Raw genomic sequence first — 25,957 nt, forward strand, 5'->3', positions numbered from 1 at the left:
CTGTCGTTTGAGATGGCTGTGGCTGGGGAAGGGGTAACCTTCACCAGTCTCACAGGATCACACACAGGATGTGAGGGTTGGAAGGGACCTCTGGAGATCAGAGTCCAACTGCCCTGCCAACACACAACCATGTAATTTAGTCCAGGTCATAGAGGAATTCATACAGATGGGTCTTCAGAGTCTCCCAGAAAGACTCCACTCTCCTCTGGTGCTCCACCTACTGAACTACCTACTCTACTCTAGCTATCACACGGCATTTTGGGCTCAATATTTGAAATAATGCCTTTGTTTGTAGGATGCCCTGTCAGAAATACACCGCCACAAGCATTTAAACCCTTGTGTTCCTAGCAGCACTCTGCCTCTTAAAATGATGCACAATTCTTCACCAGTGGCACCGTTAATTTTTTCCAACTCGTCGGTATCATTCCTCACAGTACCCGAACAGCAATTTACACACGGCTAGCCAACAAAAAATCACAAGCCCTCTCGTCCGCCCACACCTGGGAAGCTTCGTCTTGCCCCTGGGGCAGAGATCGCTGCCGGGAGCTAGCCCCGCGGCGTCAGCGGGGGGCTCCACCAGCGGCAGCCCTGCAGCGCGGCACCGCCCCGGCTCCTCTCGCGAGAGGCCGGCCCCCCAAACCGCCGCACGCACGGGCCTCCCCGCGCACAGCCCCGTGCCCAGCCCCGTGCCCAGCGCCGTGCCCAGCGCCGTGCCCAGCGCCGCGCCGCACCGGGCTTCCCCCTACCCCCGTCCCGTTCGTTTACCCCGTCGCCACAGCTGCCGCTGCCTTGAGGGCCAGCCCTTCAATGGAGCCCTGAGCGACTCGCCCTGCTCCTGGACTGGGGTCTGAGTCACCTCTAGCCTCTGGGGATTCCCAGCAGAAACAGCTACCCGAACGCGCCCGGCCTCTCCCCAGAGTCAGCTGTAGAACTGCAAATAGCTGTGATGCACTTTCATACCCAAATCAGGTTAGTCCCCACACGGGCAGTTAACGTGACAGTGTCTCCAACCAGCCTCAGCACAGAGCTCCCAGTGCCAAGACCCTGGGTGCTGTTGTTGCTAGCAGCCCATCAGGTCCTGCTTGCACTGGCCCACACGGAGAGAAATGACCCACTAACACCAAATACTCTTACCTGAAGAGATGTGAAGTAAAACTCCTGGAAGAAAACCCTTGGTGTTGCTGTTTTGTTTTTTTCCAGCTGCTGAATGAAGATACAGCACTGCTACAGTAAATCAATCCTGAAAGACTAGGGCATACTCTCATTAACACCCAAGTACCAGCAGGGTAAATCAATCACAACTATTTTAGTCTGAAAACAGCTCAGAAACTAAGAAAATCCCAAGCAGAGGCTGGATCCCAATAATTTCTTTCTGCAGTAAGGCAGTCAACATGTATAAAACATTACATTGTTCTAGCATAGGAGAAAAGGTCCAGAGAGTCCTGGTGGACAGGACAACCATGAGCCAGCAATGTGCCCTTACGGCCAAGGTGGCCAATGGCATCCTGGGGCAGATTAGGAGGAATGAGGCTAGTAGGTTGACAGGTTCTTCTCCCCCTCTTCTCTGCCCTGGTGAGGCTGCATCTGAAATATTGTGGCCACTTCTGGCCACCCCAGTTCAAGAAGGACCTCAGGCAAGTGCTCAAGAGTCCAGCACAGAGCCACAAAGATGTGTAAGGGAGTGGAACATCTCCCTTATGAGGAAAGGCTGAGGGAGCTGGGGCTCTTTAGCTTGGAGGAAAGAAGACTGAGGGGTGACCTTATTACTGTTTTAAAGCTGTGAAGGGCAAGTAGCAGAATGATGGAGCCAGGCTCTTCTCTGTGATGCCAAGGACAGGACAAAAGGAGCAACAGGTGCCAGACAGAGCAGAGGTTCCACAGTAACGTAAGGAAAAACCTTTTCACTGTGAGTGTGACAGAATACTGGAACAGGCTGCCCAGGAGTCTCTTCTAGAGACACTCAAAACACACCTGGCTGTGTTCCTGTGTGACCTACTCTAGGTGATCTCGCTCTGGTAGGGGGGGTTGGTCTAGATGATCTTTCAAAGTCCCTTCCCATCCCCAACATTCTGTGATTCCTCAGCCACGGTTCCTCCCTGAATAGCCCCACTTTGCAGGCAGAAGGACCACACCACATACTGTTACCAATCCCACCCATGTGCAAGATGCCAAATTTCTACCTTTGCTGTCCACATCACTGCACTCTGCCAGCATAAGAGTTGGGGGCCACCTGTACGAAGAGCTGCAACACAGAGGCTCCAGAAGCAGCACAACCTCACCTTGTTCTTCAGGTACAAGAATACAAGAGGAGGTGAGAGTTCCTTGGTGACCTAAAACATTTTACAAGATGGAAAAGGGGAGAAAAGAAGCTTCTTTTCCTTTTGAAGAGTTCCTGCTTCATTTATTGTGCTTTATAACACTAGAATCTAGCGCTAACCCATAAAGAATCCTGATCGCATTACAGGCTTCATTAGCAAATAATCTGTAATTGGATAGACCAATAGATCATTCTCTAACTTACTACTACACCAAAGCATTTTTATCATAGTTTTGGCAAAAATCAGTCATTTGTCCCTTATTGTTTGTATTACAATGGCACCTAGAGACCCCCTGAAGAAAAACTCCAGAGAGCTGGATACTCTGGAACCCCAGACCAGAAAGCGTCCTTACTCCGAGAGCTTACAATCTGAGAAAGCTTTGTAGATGTTTATGCTAGCAAGTACTTTGAAAGTTTTTATGCTTTGCAAGGTACAAAATCATCAGAGTAGATCCAAATCACTCAAGATAAATGTCCACTTCGGTGGCCAACTTCCCATATGTGCTGCTTCACTTACCAAGTTAAGTCACGTCATCAATTTTAATTTCCTCCTTAACAGGAGAAATAAGAACAGAGTCACTGAAAGGTTGATCAACAGTGTGACAGCCAAGATTCTCAACAAGCTCCAGTGAATTCAGGTGACAGCACACCTTAAGTGCTCAACTCACAGTCCTTCCAGGGAGAGTAGTTTTCAGAAATCACTAGATTTTAACTTTCAAGCCAACTACAGTGTTACAGATAGATTTCCCGACCCTGGCACACCAGACAAATATGTTCATTAAGCTCTGGAAAAAAATTGTAAAGGTAATTTTTAAATGTGCCATGGAAGCTCAAGGCAGGAGTGTCACCTGCTTGTCTTTTAAAGAAAAAAAATAGGGGATAGCTGGAGGCAAATGTGATCCCCTAAAATGCAAGAAGGAAAACAAAGGACAGTAGTAGCTAACTGTAGGTGTTTGGCTGAAGCTAGGAATCTGTGTGTTTTTATAGATGTTCCTCATTTTCATCATCTGTATGCTGCTGTTGACATTGCTGGTATAATTTGGACCCCCAGGCTCCCCCCATCCCTTCTGCTGCTGGGAAGTGTCCATTGGACATATTGAGTATAATGGAGGTCAGGGATTTGATGTAGTTTTTGGCCAACGTGAGAGTCTCTATTTTGGAGAGTTTATTCTCAGCTCTCACGTGAGGGATCACCTCTCGCAGAGCCTGGAAGGCGTTGTTGAGCTTGTGCATCCTCTGCCTCTCCCGCTCGTTGCTCTCCAGCCTCCTCAAATACCTGTCCTTACTGCTCCAAGAGTGCTTGCCTCTGGCTGTAGCGACTTTGCTGCTGTCCTTGTTTCTCCCATTCCTTCTTTCTTTGTGTCGCAAACATTTCCCCAGTTCTTTTTTCCTCAGTGGTGACTCCTCAGGAAATGCTTCTTTGTCAACAGCGTGCCTTTGCTTCTTTCCCTTGGTTTTAGTCTTCATGTTTTGGCAGAGGTACTGGTATTAGCATTAATGTGCTGTGAAAACATGACACCAATATCTTTAACTGTTGCACAGTTCCATGCTGAACAAATGACCTGAAGCAGGTTTGATATGTTTGTTTACTTGCTCACTACTGGAAAATCATTGTTGGTTCTCAACTCAGTGATGTTCATTTTAGAAGCTGTTACTGTCACTAGCCAAGATGATCTGTGCAAATGAACAGAGGAGAAAATCCTCTTTTAGAGAACAGATTTTCCAGCCGGAAGAAAGAAGTTACAGAAAGAGCAGAGGCCAAATGTATGGAACCACTGAAACAAAGATGTGAATCACCTACTGCTGTCCTCACATGTGGGAAGCCAAATGAGAAAGACACCTCTCTACTTTCTTATAAGTAGGCCTCAAACTGGAGAGATTTATTTCCTCACTATACACAAGAGAAAATGGTCCCCAAGCTGATCCAGGCTTCCCTTGGGAAAAGTGAGTCACAACTCAGAAATATCAGGAGTACAATGGTTTGGTTAAGACAGCCTCTATTTATGGACATACTATTTTTTTTCTCCAAGCTCTTAAACATCACAACTACTAATCAAACCATACACCATCTTGTGCTACAGACGCAAGCTTACATGTGGGGAATGGGGGAGAGCCCTCAGGCTTTTACTTTCCCCTTGAACAGAAGTTCAGATTGCTTTTTTTGTAGGGAGAGGTTCCCAGTGTATTTATGAGCAGTCCAGTAGAGGGAAACATGACACACTAACTCATACAGAAGCTCAGAAACTCCTCCCCAGCAACGTGTTTTCACCCACGGCACTTCTGCACGCTAGATTAGTCCCCACCACACATACAAAGAAATGCACCTTCCTCTGCCAACACCATCAAATAATAGTGGGGTTTAATTGCAGTGTCTGCCCCAATTTAACAGCAGCAAAGCAGTATTTATACTCCAGGTTTGCCAAAAAAGACAGCAGTGCTCCTTCCTCATGTTAGCAAGGCAGAAGACAGCACTGAAATTTTACCCTCCCTCAGCCTAGATCCTGTGCCAACATTGCATCTGAAGAGAGCGGCCTCACAGCACCCCTGCCTCTAACACCAACAATCAGCATCACCAGGACTCTATTTCCAAAATATTTCCTTCCAGTTCAAGCAGTTACAGAAAGGTTCAGTCTTAAAAATGTAATTTTTTTTTATGCTGATGTTGTTATGTAGGAACAGTTAAAGAATTGGTGAGCCAATTAAAAACCAAAACAAACCCTAGCCACAGGTTGTGGCTTGGGTGGGCCCTTAACTGTCCCAGTATAGGAAAGCAACCTTAGGTGGAGCAGGTGGTGAGCAGTTCCCAGGTGTGCTGCAGTTAAGTATCACTTCCTCTCTCATGTCTCCAGACATGTCCAGCTGCCTGGCATTCACAGTCACTTGGCTCTCAGCCTGTGAAAGCACCCTTACCGTGCCCAGGTTCCTTACTACAAGGAAAGCAACGCTGCCAGAAAGGAATTCACAAAGCAGTTTGGACAGAGAAGCACTCAGGTGATAAGCACTGAGAGGAAGACAGCTCCAGATAGCTTGTGTTGTGAGAGCCCAGTAGTGCCAGAGACACGTGGGTACCTTATGCAAGGAAACAGGACTGAAGCCAAGCACTAGGTTTGATCTGGATTCTTAGTCTAACTCTTGACAGAAGTATAACTGCAGGACAGAAAAGTGAAGGCAGGCACAAAGGAGACCAACTTCCCCCCTTCTGTGCAACACTGATGATGAAAGCAAAGACATAAGCAGCTGCGGTTTGAAAGAACAGTTCTCAGGAGCTGCAGGTTTGTGGAGGCAGCCAGCAGAGAAAGCTGGAAGAAAATGCAAGAGCAAGGAAGCTTCAGCAAACTGAAGGAGTGAAGTAGTCTTTAAAGCTGCAAGGCTAGGGCAAAGCAAATGTGATGACGTGGGAGAAGAGTGCACTGCTGACTGATGTTTACTTTCAAAGCACTGCATGCAGCTGTAAACCTCATGGAGCCACAGGTAGGCTGCCAAAACACCCAAGGAGATGGCACAGGTGTGCAAGGAGGGAATGGAGATGAGATCAAAAGCAACCAATTGCAGTGGTCAAGAGAAATCAAAGAGAGAGAACGTCCAAATACTGACAAGTTTTCTGCCCTCTGCACCAGTCCATCAGAGCTAATGTTGCACCTCTGTGACTTACTTACCGCTGCCACCAGCTGCAGAGCTGTCTATGGCTGGAGGGGTGACACAGCTGAGACCCGCGGGAAGCCAGGAGCATGAGAAGGTCTGCAGGGGCTCAGCTGGGGCACTGCCTGGCCTCGGGGTGACCCAAGACCCACTTCACGCCCCGAGCACAGCCGAGGAGAGGCGGCCCGGCACTCCGCCCGCAGCGGTGGCCCCGCTGCCCGCCGCGCCCGCAGGTGCCTGCTGTGTCGCCCGCCGCGACACGTCGCTTTAGCGGGGGGCGGGCCCGGAGCGGCGCGGGCGGGCGCTGCACGGCTCAGCAGCGGCATGCGAGGTAACTAACGGTCCGCAGAGCGAACGGCGGCTCCGGCTGCAACCAGGCAATGCACCAAGGCCATGCAAAGGGCTCAGGCAGGAGACCAGGGCCCCTTGCTACTGCCATTACCCTTGTATAACGCGGAGAGGACAGCAGCCAGCAGAAGACTCCTACACTTGGAGGGTCACAAGGCTCTCGGTGACAGCAGAGTGGCAGTGGGGAGGCAGCACTCTCAGTGTGAGTACCGAGGTGCTGCCACCAGACTGATGCAACCTACGTGTCACCACGGGAGGGGTCAGTCCAGTGCTTACTTCAGGAGGTGGCAGAGGAAAGGGCTGTCAGGATTGGGCCAAGGGCTGGATACACCATCATGGCACAGTGTGAAAGGCCCACAAAGCACTTCCAGTGCCTGGAAGCAGGCCAATGATGATAAAGCTTGCAAGTGCTGAAATCCTTTTGTAGTAGGTAATACAGAAGATGACCAGTTTAGTGCCATGTAATCTTGCACATCTGTTCTCAATAACAGCCAGTGTCTCGGTCAAGTTTCAGCCCAGTAGTTATATTTTACCTAATGAAGTCATGTTGATAACAGTTTCTCATTCCTAGGTCTCAGCAGCTGCCAGGACTCAGGACACAGGACCTCCACAACAGCTTCCTTTGCTGCCATGTGTCATCACAACCGTGATGGTTAGCAGGCACTCTCCAGTCCCCTGCCGCAGCATGCCCAGGCTGAATCTCCATCACAAGTGAAAGAAGCTGCCAACGCACCCAAGTGCTGAACTCACCTGCCAGTCTTTGATTTTAAAGAAAACAACACCCAACACCCCAAAATAATCAAGTCACCTTCTAGACATAAATTCAATGAATACTGAGAAAACACATCATTCACCTGCTTTCTGAAGGGTACCTGCAAACTTTGAAATCTCTTTTCTTGCTTAATTGTAGCATTAAAAACAATATTCAGTTTACTATAGTTCCACTGTTTGTATTTTCACTGTTGCTTCTCTACTGACTGTGTACACACATTACCTGAAGTTCACACAAAGGTGATGTTAGAAGAAATTTAAGGTGACTACACTACTTGTGTAGACTCATCTGCTGGGACTGCAGCTTTAATTTTTTGGTACTTTCTCAACCTCTGGACACTAACATATCTTACAGGAGAACTATACTGTTGACTGATCCACTGCTGGCATCTGTTTAAGAATGAACAAACAGACAAAGAGATTATAAATATATAACTGTATTTTATTTTTAATATTAAATATTTTTAAATTACAAGCAGTTTCTTGAATCACACTATGCATGATAATCAATATACAGTAGAAATTACAATTTAAAAATGTACAACAATTTAAAGACATTTTGACCTGAAATTTCCTTAACTATGATATATTGCCATAAACCTCATACCTGTATTAAATTACAATAGGAAAACCTCATACCTATGATTTTTGTTACATGGTTTCTCATTTACAAATAGAATTAAACAGTATATATACACACACATCAGTACCATTTAAGTTACACCTACATCTGTGCAAGTTCAAACAATCTCATAAACAAAACTAAGTCATATTCAAGTTTCTGAAAAACAGGCTGCTGGTATTACAAATACTTATTTTCAATAAGATGTTTTGACTCTCCTCTAGATTTCTTCCAGTCCTGTAACCAAAGCCAGTAACATACAAGGATATTTCTGTATGACTTAAAGCTGAAGTAATTTTGTACACTCCATTCTTAATTTAAGGCTATTTCTTATAAGGCTAATATACTTGGATTCCACCTTTCACCAGTTCCAACAAAAATAGCCACGTCACCAACACCTGACACTGCTGACAGTTTAGCATAGTGCTTAATCGTAAGGAAAACAAAAGAGCGCCTTTCTACCAACCAGCCTCCTCATGAAAGAGATTGAGTACTACATAAAAATCTGCTAAAAATACTGATAAAAAGAATGAGGCTTCAATGGCTTTCATTAGTGCATCAACAAGGATATGGAAAACACAAGTCATCTGCCCATTTCCATGAAAATGGCAGTTTCCATAAATGCAGTTAGACACACAAGGTATCTGCAGCTTTGGGGGTTTGGGACTGCAGGTGTTCCCAATAAATCTGGACACATTTCTCTCTCTCTTGGCCACTTACTACAGATCCTCATTTTTAAGCAAACTCCCTTCAGTGGGAAAAATCACATCTTTTAAGTAACTTGAGCAACCAAATTGAGATGATGCCTCCATTATTCAAATCATTAATATTCTACTAGAGAAGGAATTAAAATGTAACCAGTCCTCATAATAAACCATTGCAAATAGATACATGTACTTCTGAAACCATCCTTAAGTAGCTAGTGCAAGAAATTACATGTAATTTAATTAATGGTTTGGAACAAATCCCCTTCTAATGATGTAGCATGTTGGAATTACTGATTCTCCCTCACTGTGCCCCTGACTGGCTGCTAGGCAGGTATTTAAATATTGCTAGTAGAAGATCAGATTTTGAATTTTAGGTATTTTTTTTTCCTTTAATGACCTTTTTCATTATTGCAATCTAGCCTAGTAGATTGCTGGAATTAAAATTCCTTTTTAAATGAGATGAGTCAGCTTTAAGTATCTATTTCTCTTCACTGTACACCTAAAAATGACATTACTTTGCTTAGTATCATACACACCCCAGTTAATTTCAGACAAAAAACCTGCTCCTTTGGCAATTCATTAGCAATGAGTCCATTTGAATGGAGTAAACTTTCACTTCCTATGTAAGATTTTCTTTAAACTCAGGTAAAGAGCAATAAAGAAAATAATCTTAGATTTCCATCAAGCAAAGGAAATTCCTGATGTGCAAGATAAAGATCTGATTTTGTTTTGTAATTGTATGAAACAAAGTGCACAACCAAATTGTAACATCCTGGAGTAGAAATTTTTCTTTAACCTTGGACTATATTTTAAAAATCAAATGATTCAAAATTAAGGCTGAACTCCAGGTCTGACAGACTTTTCACCACACAAAGGCATATAAGCCCACACATTCTTGGCAGACTGTTAGGGAGCTTCATTCTTCTTATGGTGAAAAGGAGAGAAGACAGAAGAGATACTTTAAATCTAATTATATCAAGGAGTTTAATGTTAGAATTACAGGTTTTCTAAGCAATAATTTGTGCACAGTCTATTATTTGTGTATTAATATATTGAGTGTAGCACATAGCTTCCTATAACTCTGTACGGTATATACTACAAGCCTGTATTAAGAGTTGCTTGGCTCTGCCTCTTAAACCATGTTTTGGGGAAAAAAAAGCCATGAAAAATTCTGTTCCTTACTTCATACCAAAGACCAGTTCTAACTAACTCTGAACTTGAGTGCCTCAAAGTCATCTCAACAATACAATGTCAGCTTGAAATATTATAACTTAAATCATTCCCTTTTGATTGGTATGGAAACCATTCTGGTTAAGGGCTAAAGGATGCTGAAGGAAACAAACAAAAGCAGTTAACATATTCCTCTCATTTTGAAATACACTTTAAAAAGTGAAATTAATCCAAATGTATATAGAGATATACAAAACCAAACTTTACATATCTGAAAATACCTTGTCCTCCCATATTTCCCTGTGATAAAAATCCTCTAGTGACTGATCTGAACACAGCGCACTATGCTGAAACCCAATAAAATACAGTCAGGTGAACTGTTCCTATCAGTGTTTCCCTGCAGATCCACACCTGCATAAGGCATTCCAAGAGGTCTGGGATTTTTTTTCTCAACTGAACTCACTTTAGAACAATAATTAAGGATTTTTTCAATTGTTTTTCCTTTTATTATTTCCAAGCATTTTAAAGGATGAAGCAAGCTTAATGCACGGTCACGTATGAAGGTTAAAAAACCCACATTGTATTCCCTTCCCTACAGCAGACAGGGTCAGAGCAAACTTGACTACATCTTTTGGTCAATGTGCATTTCAAGATGTACCATGGAGCCTTGCAGACATTAAAAAATAAGTCAGGCCTTATCAAGGGTGCAAAATTGGGCATTAACCATTAACCTAATTCTTAATTGTCATAACATCGCTGAGAGGTAGATTTACCACAGGCCTCTGAAAGGCAGCCCCAATCTGCAGTCCGCAGAAGAGTAAGCTTCAAAATTCACAGAATGTAGAACTGAAGGGCCAAGCGTGCCCAAATCCAGTCTTTTGAAATTAGTCTTTTTATAAGATTCATGAATTCCACAGTTTTCTACAGCCAATTTTTCCTCTTTTCTCTCCAAGGCAGAAATTGTAGTAAAAAACTGGAAGGCCTTTGATTATGATATAGACAGATGCTATTACAGTTCAAGCAGTCAGTAGGATCGTATTCAGGAATTAAGAGACACCACCTCTTTCATCTAAAAACACCAGAGTATGTCATATATTCTTTTCCAGTTTCCTATAAAACATGAACACTAACAACCAATCTGTAATCATTATCATTTAGAAATGGTACTGGAGATAAGATTTCAGCAAGTCTAACAGAACACTCAGAAGTTATGTACGTTTTACAAGTACCGTGCATAGCAAAGGCTACAAAAAGGACAAATTAAATGGTGTAACTGGGCCAATTCAACTTGTCCTGTTTTCCTTGAAAGGTTTATGATTTGATTCTGTACATCATCAGGAAATAAAGGAAGAGTAATCCATAGTGCAATTGTAATAAGCAAAGTAATACGTAGTGATATCTTTTGGAATAAATATGGCTCACTACTGATCAACTATCATTCTTACAGTTGTAGCAACACAGCCACCTGTTGCACAGGACAGTTATACACAATTCTACAACAGGTGTATGTTCAAATAGATAATGAACTACATGAAAAAATATAAAAAGAATATATTACAATCCCATACATAAACCAGACTGTAGTGTAATTGCTTTGCTTGTTTCTTAAGTTATCTGAAAAATACTTCAAGTACTTGAAAACAGCGGCAGAATCATCTTTCAATGAAAAGCAAAATTGCACTGATTTAAAAATACATTACAAAGTTAAATACACATTCAAATTAATGTCCTGATTTAACATTGCTTTCAGTGTTTACTTTCATTTCTTCTTGATTACCTGTGTTAATCCAGGAGGATCCAGAGTTTAGATAAAGAAGCTTCAGACACAAAGTCTGTACGTTTTATGTATGCAGTCCAAGGAAGTTTTAATGACTTTAATCTTTTTCTCCATCTTCACTGCTTCCTGTTAGTAGGGAAAAGGTCATAAGGTACAGTGAGATTCCTCTGTACAACCCTCACTTCTCTAAGACTCTGCCTAAAACTTGGCATTCTGCTGTTCTGCACGTCCAAGTTTTGGTTAATCTTTCCCTACAGCTTTCAAGCACTGTAAACATTTGGTACGTTTATATACAGACATCTGCTTAAGTCGCACAGTTCAATGTCACTGCTTAGGACACGTAAGGGAATACAGGATCTCCAAAATAATCTGCCTTATCTCTAAGTCACTAAGCAGCAATCATTATCTAATCAATAAGCACAACACAAGAACAATGCAACCCCCATTACATATTTATAGACATTGGCCATTAGCAAGGCTCAGCAATCAGTAATATTTATTTTAATAATGCAACATTTTATCAAGATTTGCTGAACTTACTCAAGTCTGCTTATTTTTGGCTTCTCTCAACCCTCAAAGCTTAACAAACCTTTTTTGTTACAGACAAGGAAGCTTGTTAATACTGCTAGTCCTCAAAACTATGAACAGATTTGCTCTCCTAATACAAACTGTCCTACACAGCTCTAAAAACCAGACTGCAGTTCTTGAAATGTTAAGAATGCACTTTTCATACTGCTCTTTAGAATGAAACTAAACTATAAAACAAGCTTACAGACAATGGCAGAAACACTGAAAATGAACTTGTGATTTATGACAGTGCAACAATGAGAATTATTTGACTGCCACAGTGTGGCACCTATACAGAAGTGCTGAAGAACTGTATAGATTTTGTTCATATAAACACAGCACCAGTTCTTTGCACAGGAAAACTGAGCTTGTCCTGTAAATGTTCTGTAGAATATTCAACCACAAGTTTATAGCTACTTGGATGCAAATGATCTCTATTTGAAGGAAGTTAGGGAGTTATAAATGCATTTCTAAACAAAGTTTGCCACATCTATGACTTCCATCTTTGCATAAGTTTTTTATTTGCAATTTAAAAATATTTATTATTAGCTAAATCACTTACCTCCTTGTTCTATATCTGAATCTGTAAGATGTGTAAGAGAAAAGCTTGCCATGTTTGCAGGAGAGATGGAGAATCTGGAGTAAGGGGACGAATGTGACCAGTTCTGATCAAGAGTCCGGGAAGGTGGAGGTGGAGAGAAGTACTTTGATGACTGAAGAGGTGGTTTAGAACTAATAACACTATTAGCTGCCTTTGATATAAAGGATGGCTCTGGTGAAGAAAAGTCATCATCCCATTCAAAACCCCCACCTTGGAGAAGGGAGAAAGAAAAAAAGGCAGCAATTGAGAGTGCTGTATAGGCACATACAATTTGACAGTTTTAAAAGTAAGCCCCTGAAAGATTGCATTAGCTCAAAACAAAACTTGTAACTTTTCTGTTCTAGGCCTGGGGGTCCCAAAGATTTGTCTCAAGATACCCAAGACACATCAATATATGAACAACCAGTATTACATCACAAGTGTTGATAATGAGCAACACTAGTAGCTGAGCCCAGCTGCTTATGGTACGTCTGCGTATGCTTAGGGCACCAAACTGAGGCCAACACGATACAGTGACTTCACAAATCATGCATGACTTAGATGACATTTCATTAGAGACTATGCATGTAAGTCTCAGCCACTGCTAAGTATGAACACACTCAAGTACCTTCTTCATCTGTTGAGCTTTCTGAGTTTGCAAATCTGTTTAAGTAGCTTAAGTTGGAGGATGGAACAGGAGCGCTGCAAGAGCCTTCCCCATTCAAGTCTGCCGCACGGTTTCCCAGCTCCTTAGTTGGCGTTTCCTACGGCAAACAAAAGCTCTCATTTAACTCTCTGGTACACACTCTGTATCCATGCTGAGAGACTCAAGCCTTCCAACCAGCCCTGCCACCAAATCTATTATGGAATGAAATGGTCCGTAAGCTCTCAAGTTACTGCTATATGATGAAACTTGTGAGTTCTAGATTAAGCAAGCGCAGGTACTTCTGAAGCAAGCTGTATCGAATCTACAGTAAAAGGCAAGCAGGAAATTACTATTTAAATATTATTTATGATATAATAAGGTTTCAGATTTCTAGGAACAAAGCTAAAACATCTTCCAGTTGAAAACAGTTCTCTTATCACAGTCTGCCAGAGGTAGTTTTTTTCTTCTTTAATAAAGCCTTATCCTATCTCCCAGCACTTTTTTTATCCTTTAATCATGTTTCAGGATAAAGAGACAGACTTTGTATGACCGGCATTTGAAGCAGCCAACATTTTTATCACTTATTGTAATTAGGAATAAAGAGTTCAACAAGTAAGAGTAGTTTAATCAGCTAGGCTTTTTCCCTTCCCCTCTGACAAAAGGATTACTATTCTACAGACTACCTAAATGCAAATATGTCACTTACCTTTTCTATTCCAAAACACAATAAACTCTAATATTTATGTGCGTCATCATAAGCAACATTTCCCAAGCTTGACAATGTGGCTGTTCTTTTAAACTCACTGTACTAGTTTAGGTGCCATAATGTTAAAATGCAGTCCTCTCTGGATCAAGTTACAGAAGTTAAAAATTGATAAAGCAGACAGGGAAACAAAGGTAACCTTGAATTTTACAAGCAGATCAGTCTTTCACTGAACTTGAAATACACTGAATTAATAAAAAGCAGCATTATCACCTAAGTGCTCTTCTCACCTTTGATTATGGCTTACAATGAATTAATGCTAAGTAACACAAAACAGAGTTAGGTTGCAACTTGGGGTTTTGGGTTGTTTGAGGTTTCTTTTTTAGTCTTTCTTCCTTGAATTTATAGAGGCATTTGAACTTCAAGTCCAAGTCCTCAACCTCACTAAAAACAGATAAACTGCTTCTATAAAGTTGTAACAAAAATAATCTGCTAAAAGCAGAAGTTCAAATTATGTAAGTTTTTTTAAACATCAGAAAGACATTACTAAGAGCCACATCATCAGGGCATAAAGAGTGCAAAAGCAATGAAGAATCAGGATTTGGTAACCAACTGTGCCCAAGGCAAAACCCTCCTGCAAACCCTTGTTACTTCAAATTAGTGCCGCTCTCCTACCAATGGTGCGCAGCTGCACCCAGCCGAAAGAAACACAAATAAGATCTAACCCTGGCAAAACAAGAAAGGTGATCTTTCAACAAATGTGCCCACAAATATTACACCATTTAACCATATCTTGTTTAGAAAAACCCAAACAAACCCAAACTTAACGTTGTACTTTAAAAAGTGATACCTGATCAAACAAATAGACTGTCACATCATCAAAGAATGTTACAGCCTTCTTCTCACTTTTCCAGTGCTCATGTTGCCTTTCAGGAAGAGGTTTTGGAAGTTTCAACAAGCTCCTCAGATGTTTTCCATCATCCCTGTCAGTGAGTATCTCAGGTACTTGATGAACAGTTTCATCTTCACTCTCAGAGCTCAGACTGTGCATATGAAAAGTCCTCATGTCATCCTCAGAATCGCTGTTTTCATCTTCCTCATCTGCATCATCCCCATCTTCTAAATCAAGCATTCCAGAAACATCGAGTTTGCCCAGGTATTTTCCCTCAATATCAGGCTCCTTCAGCTTTTGTCCTTCAGTGTGATAGAAGGACTTCTCACTGCTACTCAGATCTAAAGCACCATGGATGTTATGGACAGACTTCAAGTCTCTGTGTGAAAGAAGTTCTGAAGTATTAGTGCCAACACAAGAGACAGTTTTATGGGAAGTCTCAGACTGTTTCATTTCATCAGCTAAGCTACTTTCCATCGATATTTCCAGGGAATGCAGAGTTGCCTCAGCCCACTCCTCAGGACACCCCTGTGTCCTTTCGTTCACCTTTTGAATCTCTAAGTTGTGATTCAGTTCTGGGTTTGCATTTTGATGATTGGTATCCTGGTAATTCTTTCCATCGCATTTTTGCTGCCCCTCTTCAAAACTGTAATCCTTTTGGGTATTATTCTCTCCATTTGAAGAAACAGCATGTGCTGCCTCTCTGGACAGGTTTAAAGCCTCTTCGGTTTTCTTATCTGGCTCAGAATCATTATCAGAAAAATAAGCAGAGTCTCTGTATGAGTTTTGATTTCCACCCAGGAAAACCTTTGGGGATATTTCAAAATTGCTGTTCACTGCATCTAAGCAAGCTGCTGCCTCAGAAACAATTATGACTGGATTAGAAGGCAAAATGCTGACACTGCTCTCACTGACAGCACAGAGGGCAGTATCTCCACTAGAAGCATCCTCAGCAGTGACATGGGAAGTCCATTCTGGAGATTCCAGGTTCTCCGTTTCATAGCCACTGTCAGCAGGTTTATCAGGTGGTAAAAGTTTCTGAGGACTCTGAGCCTGTAAAGATTCTAAAACCTCATTTACATCTAAAGAATCCAAAGAATCAGGTGTCTCTAAGGCTTGATCTACAGTTTGAATAGGAGAAGGGCTGTCTTCCAAAAGACTATCTTGACTTGTACAATCTGAAGCAGAAACAGAAATTAAGGTCACCTCTTCTGGAACATCCTTACAGTTCTCAAAATGATTTGATGTTTCTTGTCTTTCCTCCACTAAACATTCATCTTTTTTGAATATAGGAGACTTATCTTGTAAGTTTTTTGTTACATCTTCCTGATCACCAGATTTTTCACTATTAAAAGCTATTTCAGACTTGAGAAGCATTCCCTCTTTTATTTGTGCATCACACTCATCTGTTTCAACAGCAACACCATAACAAGCATTATTATTTTTGGCATTATTGGATAGCTCTTCTTGACAGAGAGTATCAGCAGTACAGGACACGACTTCATTGACTTCCACACTTAAAGGCTTTCCCTCATCCTTCAAAGAAGGAAGATTTGCATGTTTATCACATGACTTATGTCCAGCAGGTGGACTAGAGTATGCCTGCACCTCTACAGTAGTCTGAGACTGAGCATTTGGACCTTTATTCACTGTCACTGGGTTAAAATTTTCATCTTTCACTGTTTTAAGACTTCCATGTATTAAAGAAAAGACCTGTGCATTTTCAGCCAGTACAGGTTCAGGCTCTACAGAGTTTCTATTGGAGGTTTCTAATATACTTTTTAGAACATCATCAGGTTTTTGCCCCAGATCACTGCCAGTTTTGTTAGACAACAACCCTGTTAATAAGTTTTTCTCTTGAAGAAATAAGAAGTTATCAGAAAGTTCTTCTAAAGTTACCAAGTCCGACTGGTTAGAGATATTTTCACATAAGGAAAGAATTTCATTTCCAGAAGCATGACTAGAATGCTCCTTCTCAGAAAGGCCCACTGCCATTCTAGCATCTACATTTGAGTTTAAAACAACTGGTTTGAAGTCTTTAGAAATATCATTTGTTTCAGCAAACCCAAGTATTTTTCCACTTGTTAACTCTTCTGATCTGTCAATGTCATTAAATATATTCTGGAGAGGACTTTCTGGACTATTAGAAGCAGGTAAAATTTGCTCTTTAGGATCTGTATTGCAGTGGAAGAAGTCCCCATCAGTGCTAGATTCTTCAACATCAAGATCCCTGAGAACCGTGAAATGAGAACTTTTTTCATGTACAGCTTCTTGATGATCAACTTCTGTAGTTAGCACAACTGACTGGTTATCAAAATTCATGCTGCAGCCACTTCCTTTTTCCTCTAACTGGATATAGTAGTCATTGCCAACAGAAAGCTTGTGTGCATCAAACACAGGTAACACCCCAGGGACAGCAAGTGATGCTTCTTGACCACTTCCATCCTGTGCTCCCGACCCTTGCTCTGAAAGTGACCTCTCAAAAACATCCACTGGGAAGAAAATACTTGTGTATGCCAGTGCTTCATCAGGATTCACATGACCACATTCATCAAAGTGATCATGTTTAGCTGCCTCCCAGACATACTCAAAGCTGAGACCTTGGCTTGTTTCAGTTACAGTGAGAACTTCCTCCATCTCGTGGCCAAGTCTATCTCCTGTGAAGTGATCCAAGATTGGAAACGCAGAATTATTTGTTTCTCTGTTTGAGGTGTTTGGTTTAAGAGCATTCCACTGCTGTTCAAAATCAATCTCCGAGTCCCTTTGGCTTTGCATGCGAAGGTAAGTTAAAAGTCTATGCACTTCTTCTGCTGTTGGTCTCTTTTCTGGAGGTAGCCAGCAGAACTGCAGAACTTCAAACCTGCACAAATAAGAAACATGTTTCAATAGGTTTCACACTGAAAAAGAACTTATGAAATTCAGCTATATGACAAGCTAAGGAGTAACAATATCACTGTCAGGAATTTCCATCTACAGCAATTGCTTTTACTCCCTTTATCTAGGGCTTACTTTGCCAGGAGCATGAGTCCATGCAGCCATTTCAAAGTATTTAAGAGAAATGAGTAATCTGACAAATGTCTTCAGCAGCTTTAAGAATAAATAAAGGCATTTCAAAAGTTTACCATCTATCAGAGTATGGCTGTTCCAGACGTGGCTTGAAGAGTTTAACCTGCTTCTCCTTTATGACGTGGGTTAGGACTTCCCTGTCAGAAAAGTCTGGGTACGGCCGAGCAGCATTCTCAAACAGCTCCCACAAAGTGACACCCAGGGACCTGAAAAAGAGCAGCAAATGACTCCTCATGCTAAGAACAATTTTAAAGTTGCTGTTCTAAGGAAGTAAGGATTATGCAAAGCAGAACCATCCAGAAGAAACAAACATCACTCACCCATTGGCTTTATATTAACCTCAGAACCTGTTAATTCGTTTGACAGAATTGTAGAAGCCTCAAGACTAAAGCTGCATGAAGGCAATTACTATGGAGGCAACAGAACATAAGAGGGCCTCAAATGATAAAAGTACAGGAGGAAACTCCCACATATTAAAAAACCAAGTAATTAGGAAATGCCTATTTAGAGAAGCAAGATGGGGAAAAAACCCCTTACAGTAGTCCAACAGAAGGAAAAAAGCTTTCATCAGCAGTCACAGTTAGAATAGAATAAACCAGGTTGGAAGAGACCTTCAAGATCATCACGTCCAACCTATCACCCAACACCACCTAATCAACTAAACCATGTAACCAAGCACCCTGTCAAGTCTCCTCCGGAACACCTCCAGTGACGGCGACTCCACCACCTCCCCGGGCAGCCCATTCCAATGGGCAATCACTCTCTCTGTGTAAAACTTCCTCCTGACCTCCAGCCTGAACTTCCCCTGGTGCAGCCTGAGACTGTGTCCTCTTGTTCTGGTGCTGGCTGCCTGGGAGAAGAGACCTCCCTGCTCCTGCTGGCCACACTGTTCTTAATGCAGGCCAGGATGCCATTGACCCTCCTGGCCGCCTCGGCACACTGCAGGCTCATGTTCATCCTACCATCAACCAGCACCCCCAGGTCCCTCTCTGCCTGGCTGCTCTCCAGCCACTCTGACCCCAGCCTGTAGCACTGCATGGGGTTGTTGTGGCCAATGTGCAGAACCCGGCACTTGGATGCGTTAAATCTCATGCCGTTGGACTCTGCCCATCTGTCCAGCCTGTCGAGGTCTCTCTGCAAAGCCTCTCTACCCTCTAGCAGATCAACTCCCGTCCCCAGCTTGGTGTCATCAGCAAATTTACTGATGATAGAATCAATGCCCTCATCCAGATCATCAATAAAGATGTTAAAGAGGATGGGGCCCAGCACTGATCCCTGGGGGACTCCAGCTGGATGTGACACCATTCACCACCACTCTCTGGGTTCGGCCATCCAGCCAGTTCCTAACCCAGCTCAGAGTGCTGCTGTCCAAACCATGGGCTGACAGCTTGGCCAGGAGTTTGCTATGGGGGACGTTATGGATCAAATTGCTAGATAACTAATCTTTGCTTCAGTTTTCCTAAATTCATGGTATCATAGTATCAGTCAGGGTTGGAAGGGACCACAAGGATCATCTAGTCCCAACCCCCCTGCCATGGGCAGGGACACCCCACACTAGATCAGGCTGGACACAGCCTCATCCAGCATTTTTAAACCGCAGTGGTCAGAAGCTGCCTCTGTTCAGTGCTGTGCATATACTGTAGATGTTGCTAATCACTGAAAATGACATTAGAGTTCATGCTGATCTTTGGGCAATGTTTCCTTGCTCAAAAATGCAAAGTTGCTGACTCTGCATGTATTACAGAGGCATAAATTAGTTTGGAAGGAGTCTCTGGAAGGCATCTAGTCCAAACCCATTCAAAGCAGCTTTGTATTAGAGGCCCTAAAATTCCAGTTGAAAAAAAACTCTGGCTACTTGAAGTTTAGATGAACAGTACAATATGAGGAATTCTGCTTAAGGATGCAAGGAAGTCAGTATTTAGAGAATGTCTACCTATCCCAACTGCTTTCTGCAGGCCTACCTTTCAATTAGTGAAGAAAACCTATATTACTATTCAGTATCCTTAGAATATACAAGAAGTTTAACTACAGTGTTTTCAGAAATGTTAGCCTAAGCCCCAATTTCCACTACACAATTTTCTTAGGACTTGAGAATTCAAACAGAACTTGATGATTTCAAAAGACTTCAAGATTTCCACCAGCCATTTGCTATAAGCTATTTGGTAGCAGAGACAGTTAATTGCAGCCTTCAAATGCTGCAGCAAGGAGTTAAGATGCTACAGTTCCACTAGTAGAACTTCATCAGGCTCTAATGGGATCAACTTTGTCACCTGCAGCCACTGTATTACTGGAAGGCCTGAGGAGGTGGTGGAGTCACCATCACTGGAGGTGTTGAGGACAAGACTTGATAAGGTGCTTGGTTGAATGGTTTAGTTGATTAGATGGTGTTGGATGATAGGTTGGACACGATGATCTTGAGGGTCTCTTCCAACCTGGTTTATTCTATTCTATTCACCATTTCCTTCCTTTATAGACATTTGGCAAGCCTGAAGTCATGGGTTTTATTAGCATAAACAACTACTCTTCCCCTAGATTTTTGTCTTAATATGACTTTTCTTAGCATCTTACCAGAGCAAGACAGTTTCAGGTTTGTGGATGTTAGCTTGCTGTACATCTGATGAAATAAAACCCCAATTGAGTATTTGCCAGATGTACTGTTAACCACAAATATTATTTACTCCTTTGTGTAACATTTGAAAATACTGTCACCAATCTCTCATTAAAATTACTGTAAAGCCTGCTACATACCATATGTTACTGTATTTATTTTGCTCTGCTGATAACAGCCTGTCTTGAAAAGTTGTTACTAACTCAGGAGCAGTCCATCGGAGAGGGACAAGTTTCTTCTCATCTGTCTCAATATAATCTTCCTAAATTATTGGGAACAAAAGGAAAAAAAAAAAAAGAAAAACAAACATTCAAACATTGGATCAACTTCCTTACCTAGTGTGGTTTTATGTGAATTAGAGTCTAAAAAATTAATCCCATTTTCCCCAAGTAGCACAGAATAATATTCCACAGGAAAGGCATTCACTGTTCAGTCACTGCACAGTAGAAAAAACCCATGTCAGCTTCTTGTTTAAGCTTTGGTACTCAGAAAAACAGCCTGGATTTTTCACTTGATTTATTTAAATAGATGCATTTCATTACATTTATTTAATGAAGAAATCTGATTGCATTTTTCCTTTCTTAAAAGATTAAAATGAACTTGTGCATATTTTAGGACTACTGTAGATATGATCCAAAAAAGAAGCTTCCTTCTTCAAGCATAGACTCCATTCACCTCTATAGATAGCCTAGTCTGCTACATGAGCTTGCTATAGTTATACTTCCCAAGTCCATGTACCATGGTACATTTTATTACCCAAGGTACCATTTTATAACTTTAAAGTATGCTTGTTAGAACCTTAGCCCCCAAATCCTTGAAAAAAGTGCTACATGACAAGATAAACTCACCTTATACCTGCTGAATCCTATACCATAATCGCCTACTTTGACATTTAAGTCAGATGTAAGAAAGCAATTCCGTAAGGCCAGGTCACTGAAAAGGCAAACAAATAAATCATGAGAGCAAACCAAGAAGTCTTCAATGCAAATTAAGAAAAGGAAGGGTGTTTACAGAAGTGACACTTTGTGGAGTAGCTGAGCCACAGCTTGAAGTATCAAATGATAAGCCAGTAACATTATAAATAAATTAGTAACAAAAACCCATCAAGGAGGTAGGCACAGTTATAGGGTACAGTAGCAAGTAACAAGCCATAACAGGAGCAGACCAGCAATACAAAGCAGTAGCACAATCCCCACAATATACACTTCAATGATTTTATTCACTGAGCTGTAGTCTGATCCAATAGTCTTAAATCCTACTAAAAGCTGAAGTTAAGATAGATCCAAGAAAGCTATGCTGCTGGAGCTGCTCTTCTGAGTCTCTTTAGACAAAATCAAACCAATTTGTGCACTCTAAGAGATGAGCCTGCATTGCAAACCCAGACACAGTAACTGGGGAGATTAATCTCAGAAGTACAATTTTGATCCAAACAATGCTAAGATAGTTCTGTTGTTCCTTACATTTTCATTATATTATGGAACCTATCCAAGCCAACCATTAATTCCACACTTCACTGGAATACTGCAGAATCCACAGTTCCATATAAACACTCACCACTTTCAGAGAAAACACACTGATAGGGCCTCTCAAACTTATTGGACAAGGTTTGTTTTGTGGCCATAAAGGTGAGACTTCCTCTAGGCCCTTGCACATTTCCCAAAGAGAATCAATTTCTAGTCACACAATTGAGCAGAATCTGTGTTCTAGAAGCCAAAGAAAGCTAAACCATGACAAGGCATCTACATTTAAACATTTTATACATCCTCCCACTTCACTCCCCCCACACACTCTAGACTGTTACAGTATTCTTTATAAAGTAGTTCAAAAAGCTGCCCATTGGAATGGGCTGCCCAGGGAGGTGGTAGAGTCACCACCACTGGAAGTGTTTAAAAAGAGCCTCTCCTCTCCTATGAGGACAGACTGAAGGAGTTGGGGCTGTTCAGTCTGGAGAAGAGAAGGCTCTGAGGTGACCTAATTGTGGCCTTCCAGTATCTGAAGGGGACCTACAGGAAGGCTGGGGAAGGACTTCTCAGGCTCTCAGGTAGTGATAGGACTAGGGAGAATGGAATGAAGCTGGAGGTGGGGAGATTCAGGCTGGATGTGAGGAGAAGGTTCTTCACCATGAGAGTGGTGAAGCCCTGGAATGGGTTGTCCAGGGAGGTGGTCGAGGCCCCGTCCCTGGAGGTGTTTAAGACCAGGCTGGGTGAAGCTCTGGCCAGCCTGTTCTAGTGTGAGGTGTCCCTGCCTATGGCAGGGGGGTTGGAACTAGATGATCCTTGTGGTCCCTTCCAACCCTGACTGATACTATGGATGAGGCATGTAGTGCCATGGTTTAGTTGATTAGATGGTGTTAGGTGACAGGTTGGACTCAATCTCAAAGGGCTTTTCTAACCTGGCTAATTCTGTATTCCCTAGAGCAGAGAAGTATACTCAAGCATTCAAACCTCTCACAGAATTTATATGCAATTATTTCATTCTAATAATCCCACAATGTAGATCACTTCTGCTGTTCATATGCTTAGAATGATGTAGGTTCCTCTTTACCTAAATACGTATCATTGCTTGTCTTGCATTTTAATGGTCATAAGCAAAATCACCAACTCAGATCAGATTTCAATACTTTATCAATTTACAGTGTGACACTAAGCAACTAGCAATATCTTACACCTACATTTAAGTTCCCCTAAGTAACAAAGCTATTCATTCCACATGAACCAGAACTAGAGGTAGTCTTTGAAAGAGACCATCAAAAAGAATGATTTATTTCATCAGTCCTTCAACAACCAAATTGAAACAGCTCTTGAATATATGCTGAAGTTGTCTCCAGTTTCCACCATAAACCAGAGCACAAGTCCTCACTGCCAGCCAAGAGGCTGGGTTAGAAAAACCCATTGTGCAAACTCAAATTTATGCATGTTTAATGAAGCTGCATGCTTACAGCAGAACTGGGGCTGTGACAGCAAAGAGCTCAGCAGACTAATTGCTCAAATATTTCACTTCTCAGTTTCACAGAAGGGTACCAGGCAATTAAGTGCACTGGAACAACTCTGCCATTGCTTCTGTGTGGCTTAAAACAACGTCTCTGAAGTACAAACAAAGCCACACCGTTCTCCTCCTTCAAAGAATGAAGAAAATGTTTTCCTTCCCAGAAACATTGAACTATATAGGTCAAAAAAACCTATTTGTAACCTTCAAGTATGCCCCAAAGCTTTCCAGCTTGTTTTATTTTCCAACTTGATATTTAAATAAATATCCTGGAAGAGAAAAATCAAGTTTTGGTGGCTTGAATTTACCACTAACAACAAAATCACTGATGCTGGAGCTTTACCACTTACTCTGACAGCATCAGGATAGTGTTGATAGAAGTAAACATTTACAATGAGAATCGTGCAGATCCACAGAACAATTAGCAAGCTCAGCTGCATTTCACCAAAAACATACTGTTAAACTTAATACCTAGAGCCATGCTGCTGCAATACAAGAAACAGTGATCACTGGGTTTGACAGGTACAACTGGAACTACCTTCAAGCCATCTGACATTGTTAAACAGGTTAGAAGAGCAACTCTGCCCAGCAGCCAGCAGCTGACTCCAGGCTTTAGGGTTTTGTTGTTGTTTTACACCTGTACCTTTTAAGACTTCAGTTTGATAGTTCAGCTTCCCCCAAACACAGGGTCTCTGCTTTCTCCAAGTGGCAAAGCCATGATGGGAGTGCTGTTTCTACAGCAAGGAGCACACTGACCCAATATAAAGCCAAAATAAACTACCTTGTGATACCCAAGGTTTCACCAGGTAAGCCATGTCTGGTACTCTGGTATTTTAGTCATTGACCAGTCTAAGGTTGATGTTGTCCAGTTCCTTAGACCTTTTAAAGCCTTTTACAACTACTACCATTCTTTCAGTATCAACTGCATTAATTTTAATTAAAAAAAGACATTCCCCCCCCAATTAAAACTAAACTGCTCTCCCATTATGATTCCTTGTAAATCTGACTGCCTCCATTGCTGTAAGATTAAAGAAGTTTACATGAGCAATAATTCAATGAGAACACCTGCTTTGGTCAGATTGTTTATGTATGATGATTTTTTTCCCCTCATTTTTCAAGCCAGCTTCTCTCTTACTGCATTTTTTCCCTCCCATTTTTATTAGCAAAGATGACAGATTACCAAACAGAAGTTCTAAATGGCTATAATCTATTAAAAATACACAGCAGGCAAGATTCATTTTGACATTCCTCCTCCCCAACAATAAATAAAACAGATTTAGCTTGCCCAAGAACTAATGGAATGGAATGAAGCTGGAGGTGGGGAGATTCAGGCTAGATGTGAGGAGGAGGTTCTTCACCATGAGAGTGGTGAAACCCTGGAATGGGTTGTCCAGGGAGGTGGTCGAGGCCCCGTCCCTGGGGGTGTTTAAGAGCAGGCTGGATGAGGCTCTGGCCAGCCTGATCTAGTGTGGGGTGTCCCTGCCCATGGCAGGGAGGTTGGAACTAGATGATCCTTGTGGTCCCTTCCAACCCTGCATGAAACTATGAAACTATAATCAAACAACATCTTCTGGGCTGGTTTAGCAGTAGGTTCTGTTCTATGGGGTGCACACTTAAAGTAGCTGCTTAGCTTTCAGACAGTGAGCTATAACACAACAGCACTGCAGTTGAATTAGCATCTTCACAAGCATCACACCTTCACAACTCAAGATATACAAGTTAAATGGAAGTTTGGTTAAACAAAATCTTCAATACATATGGATTTAATGAAAACATCTAGGAATTTAGGTGGCAAACATACCTATGCACAAAATTGTGTTTATGCATCACAGCAAGCCCAGCAGCAATCTCACACGCCATTCTCTGCAGCAGCATGATTTGTGAGTCTCCTTTAATGTGCTCCTGCTCATTGCAGATGTAAGTTTTTAGGTCACCCTGTAAAAGAAGTTGGAAAGTCCTATCAGCCTTGTATGTTGCTTGAAAGCATTTAATGAAGAACCAGCTAACCATATTATTTATTAACCACATCTATGCTTAATAAAAAGAAAAATCTCCTCAAGATTCCAGTCTCCATGAAGAGTCTTACAGAAGTCATCTAATGCACCATGGTCTTGGCCTTTTACAGTGTTTTAATCAAGTTGTTTAGCAATTAACATCCTAGATCAGACCTAAATGTCTTACCTAACCTGTCAACAAACCTAACTGTCTTACAGTAACACTTTCCAGGGGGAAGAAAAAAAACCAACCAAACAGTTTGATGAGTTTCTGCTTTTAAATGAGTTTTCAAGTGCTCCAAATCAGCCAAGCTTGCTGTCTGGAATTTGCAAGGAGATGGAAGGGAAGAAGAAAGTTTCAGACACTGTCAGTTCACCAGAGCTTTTGACATAAGAGGCATGGTAATACATCCCACTCCAGTCAAAGAATGCAGACGATGGCAGCAGCTTTACTGAAGCTAGGCAAAGCTGAGCAGATGATACATAATTAATGAGCCCACAGAAACACTCCACAAATCACTAAAAAAAGAACAGCTTTGAAACAGAGGGAAAATAACTGAAAGCT

At 41.9% G+C, this 25,957-nt stretch overlaps 2 protein-coding genes across 4 annotated transcripts in view; both read right to left on the reverse strand.

The window, feature by feature from the left end:
• Positions 1–2,396: 2,396 nt before the first annotated feature.
• BHLHA15 (basic helix-loop-helix family member a15) lies at positions 2,397–6,873 on the reverse strand. 2 transcript variants are annotated; one of them, XM_068146756.1, is made up of 2 exons: positions 6,838–6,873; positions 2,397–3,819 (listed from the first exon to the last, which is right to left on the reverse strand). In XM_068146756.1, the coding sequence occupies exon 2, from the start codon at positions 3,782–3,784 to the stop codon at positions 3,299–3,301; it is 486 nt and encodes a 161-aa protein (XP_068002857.1). In that variant the 5' UTR covers positions 3,785–3,819; positions 6,838–6,873; the 3' UTR covers positions 2,397–3,298. The 2 variants fall into 2 exon arrangements, with proteins under 2 accessions (XP_068002857.1, XP_068002856.1); XM_068146755.1 differs by lacking the exon at positions 6,838–6,873 and adding an exon at positions 5,974–6,815.
• Positions 6,874–6,899: 26 nt separating this feature from the next.
• LMTK2 (lemur tyrosine kinase 2) overlaps positions 6,900–25,957 on the reverse strand; it is a 48,013-nt gene continuing 28,955 nt past the window's right edge. The window contains exons 7-15 of one of the 2 annotated variants that reach the window (XR_010988371.1): positions 25,200–25,333; positions 21,262–21,346; positions 20,554–20,675; positions 17,862–18,011; positions 14,698–17,599; positions 13,127–13,262; positions 12,481–12,729; positions 11,352–11,477; positions 6,900–7,465 (exon numbers count right to left, since the gene is read on the reverse strand). Coding sequence is in view for 1 of the 2 variants with exons in the window: in XM_068146754.1 (XP_068002855.1) it covers positions 11,449–11,477; positions 12,481–12,729; positions 13,127–13,262; positions 14,698–17,599; positions 17,862–18,011; positions 20,554–20,675; positions 21,262–21,346; positions 25,200–25,333 (3,807 nt within the window). In the remaining variant the exon portion in view is untranslated. Of the gene's footprint in view, positions 7,466–7,496; positions 11,478–12,480; positions 12,730–13,126; positions 13,263–14,697; positions 17,600–17,861; positions 18,012–20,553; positions 20,676–21,261; positions 21,347–25,199; positions 25,334–25,957 lie in introns of those variants that run through there. The other variant, XM_068146754.1, reaches the window with a different exon arrangement.

This window comes from Melanerpes formicivorus, unplaced genomic scaffold (genome assembly GCF_026170545.1).
Source record: "Melanerpes formicivorus ecotype bairdi unplaced genomic scaffold, bMelFor1.0.p_v2 SCAF_14, whole genome shotgun sequence".
NCBI classification, from domain to species: Eukaryota; Metazoa; Chordata; class Aves; order Piciformes; family Picidae; genus Melanerpes; species Melanerpes formicivorus.

Excerpts from the sequence above, each read along its gene's own strand:
- BHLHA15 (XM_068146756.1), bottom strand. The coding sequence starts at position 3,784 with ATGAAGACTAAAACCAAGGGAAAGAAGCAAAGGCACGCTGTTGACAAA.